Raw genomic sequence first — 19,224 nt, forward strand, 5'->3', positions numbered from 1 at the left:
AACTCATAATCAGGTTGCTTATGACCTTAAAGCTTATGAGGCAGAACAGATCTGTATAGTAATACGATTAACTGATTCTTACAATTAATTCTGAGAGGAATAATCAGTGAGTCATTTTGCAGCATGTTTTTGATACTAGTGGTATCTATCTCTGTTTTTGTTTAGCTATCAAATCAGCTTTGCTCAAACAGACCTATGATCACAAAGCATTCCAGTCATGACACTCTTGTTTTTTCTTGTTTTTTTTTTTTGTAGATATAATGTATCCAACATACCTTTCTTAAGACATTATGGTACAATCTGAGGGAGATATAGTCACTAATTCAAGCAGATCAACTGATTATGTAGAGCTATCTTTGTTGACTCTTTAAGATCACAGGAGAATTTAGTATTGCAAATTAATGAATTTTTCACTACCTTTGTGCTTTAAATTACATTTTCCAGTGGTGCATATTTGTAAATAGGCGAAGTGAATTAGCAAGAGCTTTCTCTCTGGCACAGAAACCATCATTTACATGAATTGTCACAATATAACATGTCTATCTTTTTGTCAGTAGGCCAAAACATCAATCAAATTTGCTTAGCATTCATTATATACTTTAGTGACAAAAATTTCCTTTACAAACAATAATAAATAACAAACATTGCTAAATTTTTGTTGATCTACTAATTTTTCTTTTTATCTACTCAAAAATTATCTATCTATGCTTGCTTCATTTTTAATTAAAAAAAAGCAAAATAAAAGAAAATATGATGTCAACAACGCAGTTGATAAGCATGGGAAATTACCCATCTGCTTTCTTCAATTACCCACTATATTCATTCTGAAGATATATTTAAAAGGACAGCACTACACATTTTGCTCCTGAATGCTTCACTAAACACAACCAAAATGCTGTTGGTTTATTCTAGTTTGGTGTTTTACGCTGGTTTGTTTCTGGGTGTCAAAGGTCATGGTCGACTGATGGACCCTCCTTCCCGGTCTAGTATGTGGCGTTTGGGGTTCAAGACTCCAGTCAACTATGATGATATTGAACTGTATTGTGGTGGAATATCGGTAAATTATTTTCTATTTGTGTTAATCTCAGTCCCAGTTCTTTCCTTTATGCTTAAATTTGTTTGTTTTACTAAATTCTAGACATCACAATATGCAACTGTATGGATGCAATTAACATTGGATAAGATGAGTCTCTGTCATCAGGGTAGAGAAGATCTTACATTTCAGATCTTAATGCAGAGAAGTTCAAGATCCTGGTTCAAGCAAACAATATTAAATGATAGGGAACATAAAGATTTGTTTAAGATAAACAATTATACAACATTAAGATCTGAAATGTTAAGATCTCTTCTAGCCTGATGATGGAGGCTCATCTCGTCCAATGTTCATTGCTTTCATTATGGTTCATTGCTTCCATTACTACATCTACCAACATTATTATGGATTTCCAATCCCCCAGAAACAGCTGTTGGACTTATAACACTTTTCTTCCCTTCCTTTCATTTTCTTTGTCATTTGTACTTTATGTAAGTTGGATCTATTAATATAAATATATTTATACTTAAAAATTCATCATCAGAAAGTCTTCACCTTTTGCTTTCTCTTGTTATGCATGAATACATATATTTGTATTTTGTAGTTCATACCAAACTATTATATTTAATATATCTAATATATGTAATATGTCTAATTTGTTTATCTGTATAATTGCTTCTATACTTGCTCAACTTGATTCTTCTTATAGCCTTTCTTTATCTTAGGGAATCAATCTTCTGCAAACACATTAGAGTCTAAGTTTGAATCTTTTGAGCACTACTAAGTTTCATCTATACAGAGAATCTGTGGATCTCATCTGTGGACAATATATATATATATATATATATATATATATATATATATATATCAACATCCTCATCCTCCTCATCATCATCATTTAACATCTGTTTTCCATGCTGACATGGGTTGGATAATATTTTAATGATGTTCTAGTCCTTCACTAAAGTGAAGGTGCAATAAACATGTAAAATGCTTAAAAGTTCATTGGAGAAAAATGAAATTTTCATGATCTTGAGTATAACATACTATCCTCATTTTTGTCAAAGTCCATTAAAACAAAGAATACAGAAAAGATTCTGAATATTAGATTTACAAAAGATTGAGCAACAGGTATCTTCTGAAGTTGATCTGGTTGACCACACCACTACCTAATCCAGGTATTAGCAAAGTGGTCTATGTTGACCCCTGGGAATCTGTGTGGCAGTCCATGAGTTCATAAACACCTGAAACAATTTTGAACGTTAAGGGTACTGAATCATTATCAATATAATTTGACTGAACTTTTATTGTTCTTTATCAATTTCGCTAAGTATTTTCATTAAATTTCTTTAAATATTTCTTATTAAAAAGCAGTAATGGCACAAAAGAATGAAGGAATTATTGTTTTTAAATCAAGAAATTTTTTATTAATAATATTTGTTAATTTTGTTCTAGAAATTTAAACCATGGGGGTTAATAAGTTATTAATGATTCCATGAAGTGGTCAGTGGCATAAAAAGTTTGCCAACCTTTGGCATAATAAAAATAATTAATTACCTGACTTTTTATATCTTTTTATTATTTATAGCGTCAATGGGAAAAGAATCATGGAAAATGTGGAATATGTGGTGACCCTTATGATGGCCCAAGAGAGAACGAAGCAGGTGGTAAATATGCAACTGGAATCATCAGTCGCTATTATCATAAAGACCAAATAATTACAGTTGATGTTGACCTCAAAAACAACCACCTGGGTTGGTTTGAGTTCCGCTTGTGTCCAAACAACAATGTAAAGAAACCTGCCACACAAGAGTGCTTGGATAAATATCTTCTCCAACGTGCTGATGGTAGTGGTAGTCGTATTAAAATTGGCCGAAAGACTGGCCATATTTACACCAAGTTAAGGTTGCCAGCTGGTCTCACCTGTTCTCAGTGTGTCCTCCAGTGGAAGTATCATACAGGTGAGGTTTTTAACATAACTTTATTTCTCTTTCTCCAAGTCCCAACTAGCCATCAGTACTTAGTAATTGAGCTGGTTGGCAACCAACCAATTTCCTAATATCAATAATCTGTGGCCAGTGTTTACCTCCAGTTTTCATAGCATTGAGCTACAAACGAGATGTTAATCATACCCTGGATTGAACACTGGTCTACAACTAATAGATTTACACACAGAAGGAACTGAACTCAGTATTGCTGCAAGCTAACTACTCGTTTGTATATTACCAGTAATGCTGCTACTTGTTCTTAGTCTACTGTACTCCTATTTACAGCTAGTATGACTGAACCATTTGAAAATTAAGTGTTTTGGTCACAGTTATAATGAAGGGTCTATGATAGGAAATGAAAGGACAACATATCAACTAGTTGTCTGCTGCCCTGTCTTCACAGCCATCTACACTCTCTTAGAATAACTGTCTTATTATTATAACTGTTTCTTAGGCAGTGAGCTGGCTGAAGAGTTAGAACCTTGGAAAAAATGCTTTCCAGTATTTGATCCAGCTCTTTCCATTCTATGTTCAAATACCATCAAAATTAATTTTAACTTTCATCTTTTCAGGGTTGATAAAATAATGTACTAGTCTGTTCTGGGAGCAATGTAATCAACTAAACTCCACTACTTCCATTAAAATTGTTGGCCTTGTGTCTGAATCAGAAACCATTATTAAGGCAGCAATGTGGTAAAATCATTAGCAACATTTCTTTCAGCTCTTTACATTCTGAGTTCAAATTGCACTAAGGTTAACTTTGCCCATCATCCTCTCAGGTTGATAGAATAATGTATCAGTCTAGAAATGGAGTTGGTGTAACTGACTAACCAATGCTCCCCTTAAAATTGATAACTTTCAGAAGGAACTAAAAAGAATTATTGTAATTTTTGTTAAGCAAAATAATTAGTGCATCAGAGAAAATGCCTTGGGGAATTCTTTCCAGCTCCTTCTATTCTGAGTTCAAATCATACTGATGTCAACTTTGACTCTCATCCCTCCAGGGTCAACAGAATAAAATACCGGTCTAGCACTAGGGTCAATGATATCCGTTAACTCCCCTTTCCACAAAACTGCTAACCTTGTGCCTAAATTAGAAACAATTATTATTATTATTGTTTCAACTTTGAAGATGAGAGAGATGTATCTGATTGCATTTAGGATTCAGTGGTTTATATTATATCATCTGTGCTGTGCTTACATTCTGTGTTAAGAGGCAAAATATTTCTATATCCAAAAGAGAGGACAAAGAATTGAGATAAGTGGTGCATTGCTGTACTCAAGAAAACCTGTCCACTACAACAAAACTGATATCCTAAATTCAAGGTGCTGCATAAAAAGCACTGGTGCTGGTACCACATAAAAAGCATTGGTGCTGATGCCACATAAAAAGAACTGGTGATGGTGCCATGTAAAAAACACTGGTGATGGTACCACATAAAAAGCACCTAGTATAGTGTTAAGTGGTTGGCATTAGGAAGGGTACCAAGCAGTAGAAACCAAGCCAAAAACAGACAATGGAACTTGGTGCCGCCCCTGGCCTTGCCAGCTCCTGTAAGCTGTCCAACCCATGCCAGCATGGAAAACAGATGATGGCAATGATGATGATGATGATGATGAGGAGGAGGAGGAGGAGAAGGAGGATGAATAACTGATATAAGTGTTGGTTGGTTGATTTCTCCAGTCAAGCTTCACATCATGTAGAATGAAAGTAAAAGAGGGGTACAAAGAGAGTCAACCTAAGAGATACAAGTAACAAAGGGCCTCTTGCTCAGAGTGAAAGGTAGACTGTATAATGCATGTGTGCAAACAGCCATGCTACATGGCAGTGAAACATAGGCTAGCATGAAAAACATATGTTAAACAATGATGATGATGATGAATATGATAAGCTTGGTGTATGTAAAGGAACACTATACATACACAGTAAGAAAGAAATAAACTTGGGGAGGAGGGGGAGAAGGAGGTGGAGAAGGGGGAAAAGGTGGAGGAGGGGGACTGAATTTTGTGTTTTTCTTACATGCTGTTTAACTAATTATTTAATTGTCAAATTATATCACATGCATGATTAGAAAGTTGAGCCAGTTCAGTTTGGTCATAGTTTCCCCAAATGTAACAGTGAAATTCTATCAAACAGTAGTGAGAACAGAACCTTGTACCTTGGTGTTCATTCCTGCATTGTTGTTCATATAGTGGTTGTTTAGATAATTATTGCTAATTATTTAATTCTGTTTGTAGCATAATCAAGAGGATGATACAGAAATGTGTGCTTTTAAAAGAGGTAGAATGTAGGAAGAAAGAAATAGAATTTTTCTTCCCCCATCAATGTCTTATGGTTGAAGACTGGTTTCTGTCATGCTATAATTGGTTATTAAGATGAGATACATGAGACCTCAACATTGCTTCCTTCAAATAAGAACTTGAGCTTTACACTGCATGTTGACAAAATACTTTCTTAGGTAAACTTACAATATCTTCTGGTACAATTTTACAACCAAATGAACTAGGCTGCTAAGCAAGTATCTTGTTTATGGATACAATATAGTATAGCCTTAATGACAAAATGCAAACAGCTGATGTTTGACATCTCTGATGCTCTGACATCACATTCCATTCAGCAGTCATCTGAAGGTCCTCATTCAATAGAAAGTAACAAACAAAATAGTACTTTACTTTAAAACATTAGTCACTGAAATATAGTTAAATAATACTCAATATTTGATATTAAAGTGTATAAGTGAAATAGAAAAATGTCTACATGTGTAGTAGACTGATGAAACTTGAACTACACTTTTATTACTAGACAAGTGACCATCAATTATACTACAGAGTATCTCTGATACTTGGCAGATGTTTTATTTTATTGAGCTAGGAGAGATGAAAGGCAAAGTTGACTTCAGTGGGATTTAAACTTAGCTGAAATAATGGTTCCTGATTTAGGCACAAAGCCAACAATGTCGAGGGGAGGGTATTAGTCAATACCATCAATTCCAGTACATGACTGGTACTTTATTTTATTGACCTTGAAAGGATAAAAGTAAAGTCAACTTCAGTGAGATTTGAACTTAGAGTGTAAAGAGCTGGAAAAAAACAGCAAAGTATTTTTTCTGATACTCTTACAATGCTGTCAGCTTGATACCTTAACACCAGCTCAGTAATAATAATTCTTACTAATTTTGGCACAAAGCCAGCAATTTTGAGGGAAAAGGGAAGTCAATTCTATCAACCTAAGCAATTGACTGGTACTTTATTTTATCTATCTCAAAATAGATGAAAAGCAAAGTCAGCCTCAACCAAATTTGAACTCAGAATATAATGAGTGGGAAGAAATGCTGCAAAGTATTTTCTTAACACTCTAACAATTCTGTTGGCTTGCCTGATTAATCATTCTTAAATTAGTTATTGTCATTTGTTTCTGCTATTTTAACTGCAATAATTCATCTCCTCAAGATATGTCAGATAGTGCTAGCAAGATAGGTTATTCTTCTAATATGCAATGTAGTGAGTAGTTCCTACTTTGGTTTGATTTTACAAGAAAAATCTCATGAACTGGATAATGAATAATGATTGATAACTGCTTTGAGAACCTGCCAGTGAGCCTGTTTGTCTTTGGTGTTTCCAGTCGGTACTTATTGTAATGTCAGATTAAAATATTAACATACTGACTGAGAAAAACACGTAAAAAATATATAATCTTGTAAATGAATATAAAAATAAATTAAGAAAAACATAAAAATATATTTAAAGAACTGCCTTTTTTTAGGTAACACATGGGGTAAAGGCGATAACTGTGTTGGAATGGGATGTTCTGAAGCACAAGAAGAATTCTATGGTTGTGCAGACATAGGCATCTTGGACAAAGGTGCACCAATTCCGTCAACAATACGTCCACGAACTCGCAGACCTCATATCCGCATCACTACCAGCCATGTACGAAAACCATCACAGCCTACAAGACGCCCTGCAAGCTTCAAGAATTGCCATGCTATTGGTTCCTGGGTTGGTATCTATGATACCTGGTGCAAAGATTTCTGCCCAAAAGGTAGCTGTCCATCAAATATGTGTCGTTGTGACTGAATTCTGGAATAAAATGATTTCTGTATTATTATTATTATTATTATTATTATTATTATTATTGAGTGAGAGAGCAGTGCATGCCATCAAAGTGACACTGGGTAAAATATACGAAGCCTAGTATACCCATCTTGAGTACACGTCTGATAAGGGTACACCAGGCACATGCATCACAACCATGTGTGCGTGACATGGTGATCTCATATCAAGATAAACAGTGCATGACCTTGCAGGTGGGGCCATGTTAGAATTTTCTTCAGGTCAAGTAGTCCATCCTGCTCAAAAGGTCCCTGAATAAGGATTGTTTAAGGATGTTGAACGAACCACCCATGTTTCCAAAGGTGAATTATCCAAACCGCTAAGAATTCCTTTCAACACATGGCTCTGATGCTCCTCCACTACTTCTGCTCGTGGTCAGAGATGCACATATCGTCAGCCAGTAAGGGACATGCTCAACTGGTTATGGTCAAACAACTGACAAGCAAATCTGTGGTATTGAGCAGAATATTTGCTGTAGCCCATCTTTTATACCAAGACAAAACAATTATTATTATTATTACTATTATTATTATTATTATTATTATTATTATTATTATTATTATTATTCTATGTTTGACTTTTGCTTTACATTTGCACAAGCTGGCTCCAAGTCTCACCCAGAGGCCTCAAGAGACGAGTTGGAAGTTCATGTTGGTGTTATGCCTAGGGTGCCCATATATTTGGTTCTGTACTTAGTGTTGTACTAGTGAGTGTCTAAAAAACCATACAAAAATTATGTTTGTTTTAAAACTTGAGATTACATGGAAAGTATTTTGTGTAGGATATGAACAGTTCCCATGAGCACTATCTTATGAATTTCTGCCATTTTGGGGTTTCCTGGTATCTGAGTTAGGTAGTAATCAGCCCCTTTTGCTATCATTCCCAGGGCACCTATGGCAACAGGTATTGTTTTAGTCTTCAGGTTCCACATTTTGCTGATTTCTATTTCCAAATATTTATATTTTCTCAGTTTCTGGTAGGTCTTGACAGATACGTTTATATCGATTGGGACAGTCATATCAATGAGGAGGCATGTTTTTTGTCTGAAGTCTTTTACTATGATGTCTGGCCTATTCGCATCTATCTTTCAGTCAGTTTGAATGGTGAAGTTCCAGAGGAGTGAGGTGTGGTCATTTTCAAGCACTGGAGGTGGTTTGTGTTCCCCCCAGTTTTTATCATGGGGCAAGTCCAGGCTTTTGCAAATTACCCAGGGAATATATTGCGCAGCTCTATCATGCCTGTTGAGATACTCTGTAGGCACAAGAAGACTGCACTTGGAGACAACATGATCAATGGTTTCATTTTGTTGTTGACATACATGACATGTTGGGCTACTGCTGTTCTTTAATATGTTGGCCTGGTAGTTCCTTGCAGGTAGGCATTGATCTTGAGCTGCTATGATAAACCCTTCTGTTTCAGATTTTAAGCCAGAGGTCATTAGCCATTGATGGGTCAGGGCTTTGTCAACATCTGCATTATTCGCTTTCTTTGGGTATTTGCCATTGAGAGGTTTTTCTTGCCATTTATCATTCAGAATATCTAAGGCAGCAGTTTTAGCACGGGTTTTCAGGCACTTAGCTTTTTCTGTGCTTGCTTCTTGTATGTCTAATTCTGATATTTGTTATATTAGTTAGTTAGTTAGTTAAATTTTTGGCTCAAAAAGCAAAAAGCAACGCCATGTAGGGGGACATGGAGTTATGTACGGGGTGGTGTTCATGCAAAGAGTTCAGGCCATTTGTGGTCAAGGGAGACTTTGAACCGAGCGGTCGTCGGCATCTTCACTATCTCATCCGGCAGCTTATTCCACGGATCCGCAACCCGGACGGAGAAAGCCCCTCTCCTTCGATTGAGATGAAATCATCACAGATAGAGCTTTTGGGAGTGACCTCGCAGCCGACGCTCTGGAGCAGGAGTGAAGAACAGCTCTTTCGAGAGGTTACACTTTCCGCTTATGATGTTGTGAGCAAGAATGAGATCACCACAGCGTCGTCGTTTTTCTAAAGAATAAAGGTCGAGCGTCTTCAGCCTTTCTTCATAAGACAAATTATTGAGACCAAGAACCATGTGGCTAGCCAGCTTCTGGACTCTTTCGAGATGCTGTATGTCTTTGAGGAGATAAGTAGAAGAGGCTTGAATCCCATACTCCAATATGGGTCTCACCAGCATGACATAGAACGGTAGGAATATGGCTGCTGTGAGCATTCTGAATGACCGTCGAATCAAAAACAGAACTCTGCGTGCTTTGTTGGCAGCATGGATGCACTGGGCCGAAGGCGAAACAAAGAATCCACTAAGATACCCAGGTCCTTTACCTGGTCAGTTCTCTCCAGCAGCAGACTACCCGGCTCGAAATCAAGTTGAGTTGCAGGAGAAGAGCCAACAAGCAGATGACAGCACTTTGACACGTTCAGACACAGGTTCCATTCATTAGACCATCTCCAAACTTGGTAGAGGCATCGACGAAGATCCTCTATATCACAGCGAGGAGCGACCAGTTTGACATCATCGGCAAATAGAAGGGTGTGTTGCGTGAGGTCGTCGGGCAAGTCATTTATGAAGACTAAGAACAATAAGGGCCCAAGCACTGAACCTTGAGGCTCGCACTGGAGACGTCGGACAGCGAGCCATTAACTTGGACTTGGAAGGAGCGATCTGAGAGGAAGGCACTAACCCATCGTACAATATCCGGATGGAAACTATATGCTTGAAGCTTGACAAGTAATAGGCGGTGGTTTACCGAGTCAAAAGCTTTGGCAAAGTCCAATAAAACGATGTCAACAGCATCACCATCATCGAGGATACGCGTCACCAATTCTTCCATTACCAGTAAGTTGGTCAAGCATGATCTCTTCGGCATGAAGCCGTGTTGGGAATCAGAGATAGAGGCTGTGTTTTGGAGGTGGAGCAACATACTTTTCTTAAGGATGGTTTCAAACATCTTGCTGATTATTGAAGTAAGGGAAACCGGTCAGTAGTTAAGCGGGTCTTCGCGGCTCCCTTTCTTGAAAATTGGGCAGATTATCGCTGTTCTCCAGTCCGCAGGTATAACGCCCGTCGCCAATGACATATTGAATAGAAGATGACCGGAGATGACCGGAGACAATGCTTTGATAACCTGTGGGTGTATGCCGTCAGGGCCGTGACCCTTGTTGACATCAAGGCCTTGAATAACACGTTTGACTTCGTCCCGCGTGATGACCAATCTAAGCATTGTAGGTACCGATCTATCAAATGGAGGGGGTTCACGACCATCATCTTGTTTGAAAATAGTTGAAAAAGCCTCGGCAAATAACTGACTCTGTTGATAAAGGTCCTCAATCGATACACCTGTTGAGTCTACCAACGTTGCAATTTGGTTGTTCAAGCGGGAATTCCGTTGGACATGGGCAAAGAAGGTTTTTGGATTGCAACTGGCATTTGCCGCGATTCTGTATTCATATCTGAAGCGTTCTTCCTTTTCAATTTTCACGGCTCGGTCTCATTGAGTTTTGTACACCTCAAAAGCTGCAGTCGAATCTAGATTTTTGAATTCAGCCCAAGCAATATCTCTGTTCTCGTTTAACCTTCTTCATCACCCAGGGCTTGTGTTTCTTCTTCTTGGGAAGCCCAACGGGAACTGCTTGGTCAGTCAACCAGATTACATATGCTTTGAGGGACAACCATAGTTCGTCAACTGAGGACATCGTTTATTTCAGATATTCTCATTTTAAAAATCATTTCTGGCCAATCTTTGAGAGTATGTTGGTGTTGCCTTAGAGGAGGTTTGCACATTCTGAGTGCTCTTATTATTATTATTATTATTATTATTATTATTATTATTATTATTATTAATACCATTAACACTATTACTAAAGAAATCATTATTTTTACTATTATTTTAACTCAGGTTTTGTTGGAACTCCTGAGATCTTGCATGAGTAGCAGGTTTGCTACCTGCATCCTATGGTACCATGCTATTTGTTCTCTTCAACTATCAAAAACTTTCCTTATTATTATTATTTCTTTTCTGTTTATTGAAACAAAGCTCAGATTTGGTCTTATTCTTGGTAGGAATTATGTGGGTAATGGGTTACTACCTGCAACCTTAGGTATCCACACGTTTTCAGCAGTTTTTCAAGTGCTTAGAACACTCCTGATAATCCTTGTTGTCCCTAACAGGTAAACTTTCTGTAGCAGCTCTACCAGGCATTCTATTTCAATCTCCTTCAGCCATTTATCTATGTTGTGATTTACTGTCCCCAATGCACCAATGAAACAAAGCTCAGATTTGGTCTTATTCCTGGTAGGAATCTTACATTTCTCTGACTTTAGTTTTTTCTTCTTTTTTTTTACTTGATGATTTTACCATGTGTTTCCAGCTTCGAATCATGTGTTTCTGGTACAGTTTCCAGTGTAAAACTCTTATAACCTGGCCATGCCTCCATTTCTTATATTCTTCTCATGCTTACTCAGGGCATTCTTCCACAATTTGTGCCACTGTCTCATTCCAAGTTCCACAAACTCTACATTTTTCTGACACATTCTTTCCATATATATTTTTTCTCAAGCTGTTTTTATCACTTGATCTTGGGCTGCTACTTTTTTTTTAATTGTCCCTTTTTTAACCAACACCAGGATTTTGTTCCACCTACATCTTCAGTGACTCTCCAAAGTTGGCCATGCTGAGGTTTCTCTTCGATCTGTCTGATGTACTCTCTTTGTATTTCATTCTTATCCTTTTCTCCTATTATGCACTTCCTCACCTGTTCTTTCTTAACTGCCTTTAGGAGTTTTTTCTGTGCTGCTCTGCAAATACTCTACTAGACTTTTTCTTTCCATTAGTGGTAAACAGGTTATAGGTCGAAAATTTGATGCCAAATTCCCTTTCAAGGAATCCTTAAGGCATAGCAGCATTCATCCACTTGTCATCCAGGCAGAGATGTGACCTTGCTGCAGGCAGTCAACCAGTTGCACAGCAATCAATTCATGCAACTGTGTGAAGTTCTTCAGCCAATAGCTTTGTACTCCATCTGGGCCTGGTCCTTTCCAATTTGCTATTTTTCTAACTTCTGTCTCACTGCATATAGATTAATTCTAATGTCCTTTTGTGTTGGTACAGTTTCAAGTTGTCTTTCCACTTTTGTTAGCCACTCCGCACTTTCTTTATTCTTGCTGGTCTGTTCCACAGACTTCACCTTAATTCTTTACTTTCTCCTGCATCTGGAGTCAGTTCCTGGTGTTGGCCGCCCTCCATTTCCTCAAATAGACACCTTCTATTTGATTGGAACAGTCTATTATGTTTGAAACCTTTACATCTAGCTTCATATCTTTTTAACATGGCCTTTAATGCTGTCACTTTTTGTATCAATTCCTCATGTACTGTTTGTTTTCCCCTTTCTTCTAAACTGTACTGTCCATTCAATTTTCTGATTACTAACTTATTCTTGAGCTCTCCTCTCATTATCCTATTCAATTGCCCCAGTTCTTTCTGTTTTTTATCTGTCTTTATTTGTATTTTCTTCCTCCAGTTTGGTTCTTTGTTTTCACTTGCTTTTATATCTTCAATTTTTTGCTTGTAGCCTACTATGTTAGCTACGACATTAGCAGCAGCTATGATCAGCTGGTTCATTTCACTGATGTTTTCTGCTTTGATCATGATTAAAATGTCATTTACTTTGCCTGTGGTTTTCCTCATTTGTTTTCTGTCCATATATCTTATATTTGGTGGCATTTCATTGTTCCCATCAGTCATTTTACCTTGCAACATTTCTGAAATCTCCTTCTCTTCATCATTCAAGTCTTGTGCAGTACTTACTGTCACTTGTCCATCTAGATCGTCTTCATTAGTTACTTTACTGGTACTCTGCAGCTTCCATCTGTTTCGTATTCTCCATCTCTTATCCCTTCATTTCCACTTTCTGCTACTGCTGTTTCACTCTTTTTTTATTAAGCTTCTCTGAATTTCTTCACTCTCTACTCCCATAATCCAGTCATTCCTATGGATTGCTTTAGCATGGTCTATTAGTCACTGGGCAGATGCTTCAAAACCTCATTTTTCATCCCATATTCTCTTCATTTGATTCATGAAGCTTCTTTTATTTGGCTCACTTCTCAGCCAGTATTGCATTAGTATTTTGTTTACTTCTTTTTCCCATTTCATTCTTTACCCATTTCTTTTGCATTTTTGACTGTGATTTTGGTCCTGACCAATAGCTTGATGACGACCTGCTGGAATTGGATCAGATACTCCCTGCCTGCCATGTGCAACACCTTCACTGTTAACAGTTCTGGTCCTGATGGCGCAGTTATGGTTATTATTTAATTTTGACATCACTCATTTACAGGTAGCATTTGTAAGGTTGTGCAATCACCAGTATTTTTATTGTGACACCATCACAAGGTGGATTGCTAGCTAAGGCTCTGAGAGTCCACACCTACCCTCCTGTACACTATTTATAATGCCAGTCTTGTTCAATCCATTGTTTTATATCTTTGTATTTGACATTTTTACTCCTGAGAATTTTGGTATTTAGTGGCAAACCCATTAGTGTTTTTATTAAGTCACCTCTGCCCCCTTTTCCCATGAGACAGGCTTAACCCCACCAGATGCCAACATGGTATTTCTAGATCTAAGGCGGCGAGCTGGCAGAAACGTTAGCATGCCGGCGAAATGCTTAGCGGTATTTCGTCTGCGTTACGTTGTGAGTTCGAATTCCGCCGAGGTCGACTTTGCCTTTCATCCTTTCGGGGTCGATAAATTAAGTACCAGTTACGCACTGGGATCGATTTAATCGACTTAATACCTATGTCTGTCCTTGTTTGTCCCCTCTGTGTTTAGCCCCTTGTGGGTAATAAAGAAATAGGTATTTCTAGATCTCAGAGAGGGCTTACAGGTACTATACTTTGTCCAACGGTGACCTTATTATTATTATTATTACTTTTCTTCTTCTTTCAATTTTGTTCCCATTTCTTGCTGAGTGTTTTCATAACACCTAGGGCAAAGAAACTCGCTTATACATTGGTAGGCCATTAAAATAAACACACCAGATTGTTCATTTACAAAGTCAAGATATGTGATAGAAAAATGGGAAAAAAAAGAAAGAAAAAAAGGAAAAAGGTAAACAAAAAATAAAAATAGAAAAATAAAAGAAGAAAACAAAGAAAAAAGTGGAAAAAAGGGAAAGAAAATTTGCAGTGACAATGCTCTTCTCAGTACATGTGACATACCAGCTAAAACAATCTTTTGACTTCATGCATAGATGGTAAGCCAGGGATCATTCTCAAATAATTTTTGAGTTCCTCTTTTTCGATCATTCCAAGTGTTCCTACAATCATTGTTATTGTAACTGTCTTGAGATGCCACATTCTTTTTTTATTTCAATCAGCAAATCTTTATATTTTCTGAGTTTGTCAAATTCTTTTGCCAAGATACCATGACCATGTCAATCAATAAAGAGACTTTATTGTTTTGTTCTTTCACAACAATATCTGGTTTATTAGCTTTCATGTCTGTCTGTATGTACTGGAAAGTCCCAAAGAATTGTTACATTTTCTCCCTTAGTTACAACTTCACAGTGGTGCTTATACCATTTATCAGCAGGTCTGATTTTATATACTAACCAGTGTAGATGTTGGCTAACACTGTCATGTCTTGATTTATACTCTACAGGTGCTAAAACTTTGCATCCAGAGGTTAGGTGGTTCATTGCTTCAATCTCATCATTGCAGTATCAGCACTTTGGGTCTACTCCATCTTTCATCACATTGGCTTGGAAGTTCCAGGTCAACAAGCTCTGATCTTGAGAAGCTAAGATGAAGCCTTTGCTCTCTGCCTTTAGCCCTGAGCTCTCCTTAGGGGTGTGTTTCTGGTTTACATCAGCTTGTTTGCTACAGGCCACATATTTGCCATGTAGAAGGTTTTGTTCCCACCTATCAGCCAATTATTCATACACTTTTTACTTTGCCATTAATTTCAACTTTTTGCTGCACTTCCATCATTCTGTTCAATCTGCATATCATGCATGACCTCACCAGCACATCTTTTGCTCTCCTTTGTGAGAGAATGAAGCTTCTTATACCTCTTGAGATTTTCAATGAGTTTTAGCATCCAATCATTAGATGTTTCAAGATATTTGGCCAGTCCAATTGTGGTGGTTTAGTAAAAGATTTCAAATTGGATCAGGCCACAACCTTTTGTGTCTGCCTTATTGCAAGTCAGCAGCTTATGAATCTTCCTGTCAATTCTCTTTATTTTTGCTGATATTCCATTTCAACACACTGAAGCTATAAATAAAAACTGAAACTGCTAAGGAATTTATGGCTAACATCTTATGTGCATTTAGCTCAAATTTCAGGACTGCTTGAACTCTCCTGTAATACCCCTTCCTGATCTTCTCTTTCATGCTTGCATGCTGAATACCAGAGCCTTTATTTATTCTGAGGTATTTGTAAGTTTGTTCCCATTCAAGTTCTTTTATAACTGTGTCAATATCTAGCATGACTGAACTTAAGGTCTTCAATTTCCTTTTCTGAAAAGTTGCCTTGGCACATTTATCAAGACCAAATTCCATCCCAATGTCATCACTGAATGCTTTCACAGTACATAATAGGCTTTCAGGCTCATTATTGTCTTTGCTATAGAGTTTTAAGTCATCCATATAAAATAGATGGCTTATTTTCTTATTGTCAATTTTATACCCATACACTGTTCTGTTAAGGAGTGGCTATGCAATATTATCTTATAATAATTCTGCTTGTCATTGAGTTACTTAGCCCATCAGTAATGCTTTCACGTGATTAGAGAAAAAGAGGGAGAAAGAAAAGAGGAAGAGAGAAAAAGAAGGGGGACGGAAAAGAAGGAGGGACAAAAAGTGGAAGAGAGAAGCATCCATGTTGTGAGGTAGAGGGAATGTAATTGTATCACTTTCATGTGATTAGTTGAAGGGAAAGGGAGGAGAAAGAAAAAGAAGAGCAAAAAGAGGATAAGGCAAAGAGTGAGACAGAAAGTGGGAGATTGAAAGAGAGAGAGAGAGAGAAAAAGAGGGAGAGAGAAGTGTCCATGATGTGAGGTAGGAGGAATGTAATAATTTTAGCAGAAGGGTGATGTTATGATGGTGAGGTTAAAGTAAGGCAGAGAAAAAGAGGGGAGAGAGAGAGGAGGGAGAGGGAGAGAGAGAGAGAGAGATGATGATGGTGATGAAGGTCGTGGTAGTGATGATTGGATAGTGAAAAGTATTTTTTTAATACTTGAACTAAGTTTTTTATATCACCTATAGCTTATCACATGTGCATTAGTGCAATTCCGTGAAATATTCATGTTTATTTATGCATCGGATATATGCAATTTAAATAAAGGTTGTATCAAAGTTTTCAGAAAAAACCCAATAGATTTACATCATAGAGAGAGCAGGGTATAAAGAGAAAAAGAGAGATAGAAAGAGAGTTAATAAATAAAAGGCACAGGAAGAGTCCACATACTAGGGCCAGTAGCATAAAATGAGTAAAGGAATGCTAGATACATGTGCACACAATCTCACAGTGAGAAAGAAAGGATCAAAGACGGAGGAGGAAGAGGATGAGGAAGAAGAGAAGGAAGAAGTGGAGGAAATGACAGAATAGTTATGGAAGGAGTTATACAAATGAGTAATTTGTTTTATGTAATTTTATTTTAAGGTAATAAATATTTTTCTTTAGAAAATTAGCATTCATTTCATAATTTTATATAAATACAAATAAATATGATAAAAGCTACATTATAATTATTGAATTTAAGCCACATTTCCTGATATTGCCTATAGTGTCAAAAGTATACTTTGAAAGTTACCCATCATATGAGAGGTAACACTCTAATCTGGTAATATTAGTGGTCAAAATGTTTTGTCATTACATTGCCTTATGTGTAAAACGCCCTTTGATGATGATCAACTTGGCAGCATTTTTTTTTTTTTGTAGTGTATTTAATTTTGTTGAATTATAGTAAGGGAATATTGAGATAGTTTTAATAAAAGGAAGAGAACCATAGTTAAAAGCATTTGAGAAGATCTGTAATACTCTGTCTCACTTGGTACAGAAGTTCCATTGTAGATCTCACCAAAATGTACCATCTTCACCATCACTAACAGCAAACTCCATAACAACTATGGAATTTACACCTGCAATGCTGCGACGTCACCTTCAAAATAAGCGCAACTATGCCTCCCCTGGTCTCGATGGAGTTACATACCTGCTTCTCAAACGTGGCAGGCACTTCCTTTTACACCAGCTTTCTATTTTCTTCCAGTACTGTCTCAACAATGGTGCTACTCCGGAGCAGTGGAAAACTGCCAGTGTCATTCCTCTGTTCAAAGAGGGTGACCGCACATCACCTGTCAACTATCGCCCAGTCAGTCTCACTAGCTGTATTGCAAAACTGATGGAATCGTGTGTCAGAGAAACACTCTGGAACTTCTGGAGCTCTCACAGTCTCATCTGACCCTCACAATATGGATTTGTCCCTAACTCCAGCTGCAGTGACCAGCTTGTCGAGTTCCTTGAGGACATTACTCAGATCACTGACAGTGGCTCATGGGTGGATGTTGTCTACCTTGACTTTGCTAAGGCTTTCAACTCTGTGCCACACAAAAGGCTTATGGTGAAACTCTCTGCAATGGGTGTGGGGGATGACCTTTTTAACTGGTTGAAATCCTTCATCCTCAGCCGAAAGGAGGTAGTCACAGTTCTAGGACAGCACTCTATACCATATGAGATGTCATCGGGTGTACCACAGGGATCTGTCCTTGGTCCCCTCCTGTTTGTGGCATACATTAATGACATAGATGCCAATTTAAAGAATGCCACAGTATTGAAATATGCAGACGACATCAAGCTGTACCTTGAAATCAAGAGGACTGATCCTGATGTCTACAACTCTTTCCTGCAATCAGACCTAGACACAATGCAGCAATGGATCACAGACTGGCAACTGAAACTGGCTGTGGACAAGTGTACCACCATGCATTTTGGGAGAAAAAACCCTGCGTCCACATACTCCCTCCACAACACTGATATCAAGAAATCCTCTTGCGAGCGTGACCTAGGCATCACTGTCAGCAGTGATTTGCGTTGGACAAAGCATATCTCTAAAATTGTCAAGAAGGCCGAGGGTGTCTTGGCATCACTCAGCAAGACTTTTGTTAGCCGCTCTCCAGCCATCTATTTAAAACTGTATACAGCTATGGTACGACCGCACTTGGAATTCGCATCATCAGTTTGGAATCCCTATCTTGCTCAGAACATTGACCCCTGGAATCTGTCCAGAGACGTGCAACCAAACGCATACCCTCCATCAGATACCTACCATATTCTGAGCGCCTTGTTTCCCTGGGCATGGATTCACTGAAGCTCCGGCGTCTGGCGACGGACTTGGTAAACACCCACAAGGTTATCAACCACCTCACCAACAACAACACTGAACACCTTTTTGATCTCCATGTGTCTAACACACGTGGACATGCCTACAAAGTCAGAAAACAGCACAGCTCCCATGACTTTCGGAAACATTTTTTCACGCTCAGGGTTGCTGAAGCGTGGAATAAACTGCCTGCATCAGTTGTTGACTGCCATGACACTGCATCCTTTAAGGCCCTCATGCTTCCCGAAATCCCTCGAAACTACACCTGATTATATATACACTTTATCTAAAGTGTAGTGCACCTGAGCACTGTACACAATTATTATTATTATTATTATTATTATTAAAAGATAATGAATTTGCAGCATTGTTAGAGCTTTGGAAAAAAACTGCATTGCAGTATTTGTTCCAGCTCTTTCAATTCTGAGTCCAAATCCTACCCAAGTCAACTTTGTATTTCATCCTTTCAGAATTGATAAAATAAAATACTAGTCAAGTACTTAGGGCAACTAATCAATTACCCACAAAATTGTTTGACTTGCGCTTTAATCAGAAATAATTTGTGGGTTGCACTTGAGGTTTGTTAACAGACAGCAGTTGTTTGTTTCTGAGGTATTATCTGAAAATTTTTCAATATAGCTTTTGCTATGTTATGGATACAAGATCACTAAGAGAGAAAGATCATTAATGATTGTGAAGCCTAGCACTTGAAATTACTTTGA

At 37.7% G+C, this 19,224-nt stretch overlaps 1 protein-coding gene across 1 annotated transcript; it reads left to right on the forward strand.

Annotated features, from left to right (window-relative positions):
• Nucleotides 1-801: 801 nt before the first annotated feature.
• On the forward strand, nucleotides 802-7,129 carry LOC115215892. The gene is made up of 3 exons (XM_029785243.2): nucleotides 802-1,057; nucleotides 2,622-2,994; nucleotides 6,785-7,129. Exons 1-3 carry the CDS (start codon nucleotides 893-895, stop codon nucleotides 7,096-7,098), a joined length of 852 nt encoding a protein of 283 aa, XP_029641103.1. The 5' UTR covers nucleotides 802-892; the 3' UTR covers nucleotides 7,099-7,129.
• Nucleotides 7,130-19,224: the final 12,095 nt, after the last annotated feature.

Source organism: Octopus sinensis, linkage group LG9 (genome assembly GCF_006345805.1).
Source record: "Octopus sinensis linkage group LG9, ASM634580v1, whole genome shotgun sequence".
Taxonomy (NCBI): Eukaryota; Metazoa; Mollusca; class Cephalopoda; order Octopoda; family Octopodidae; genus Octopus; species Octopus sinensis.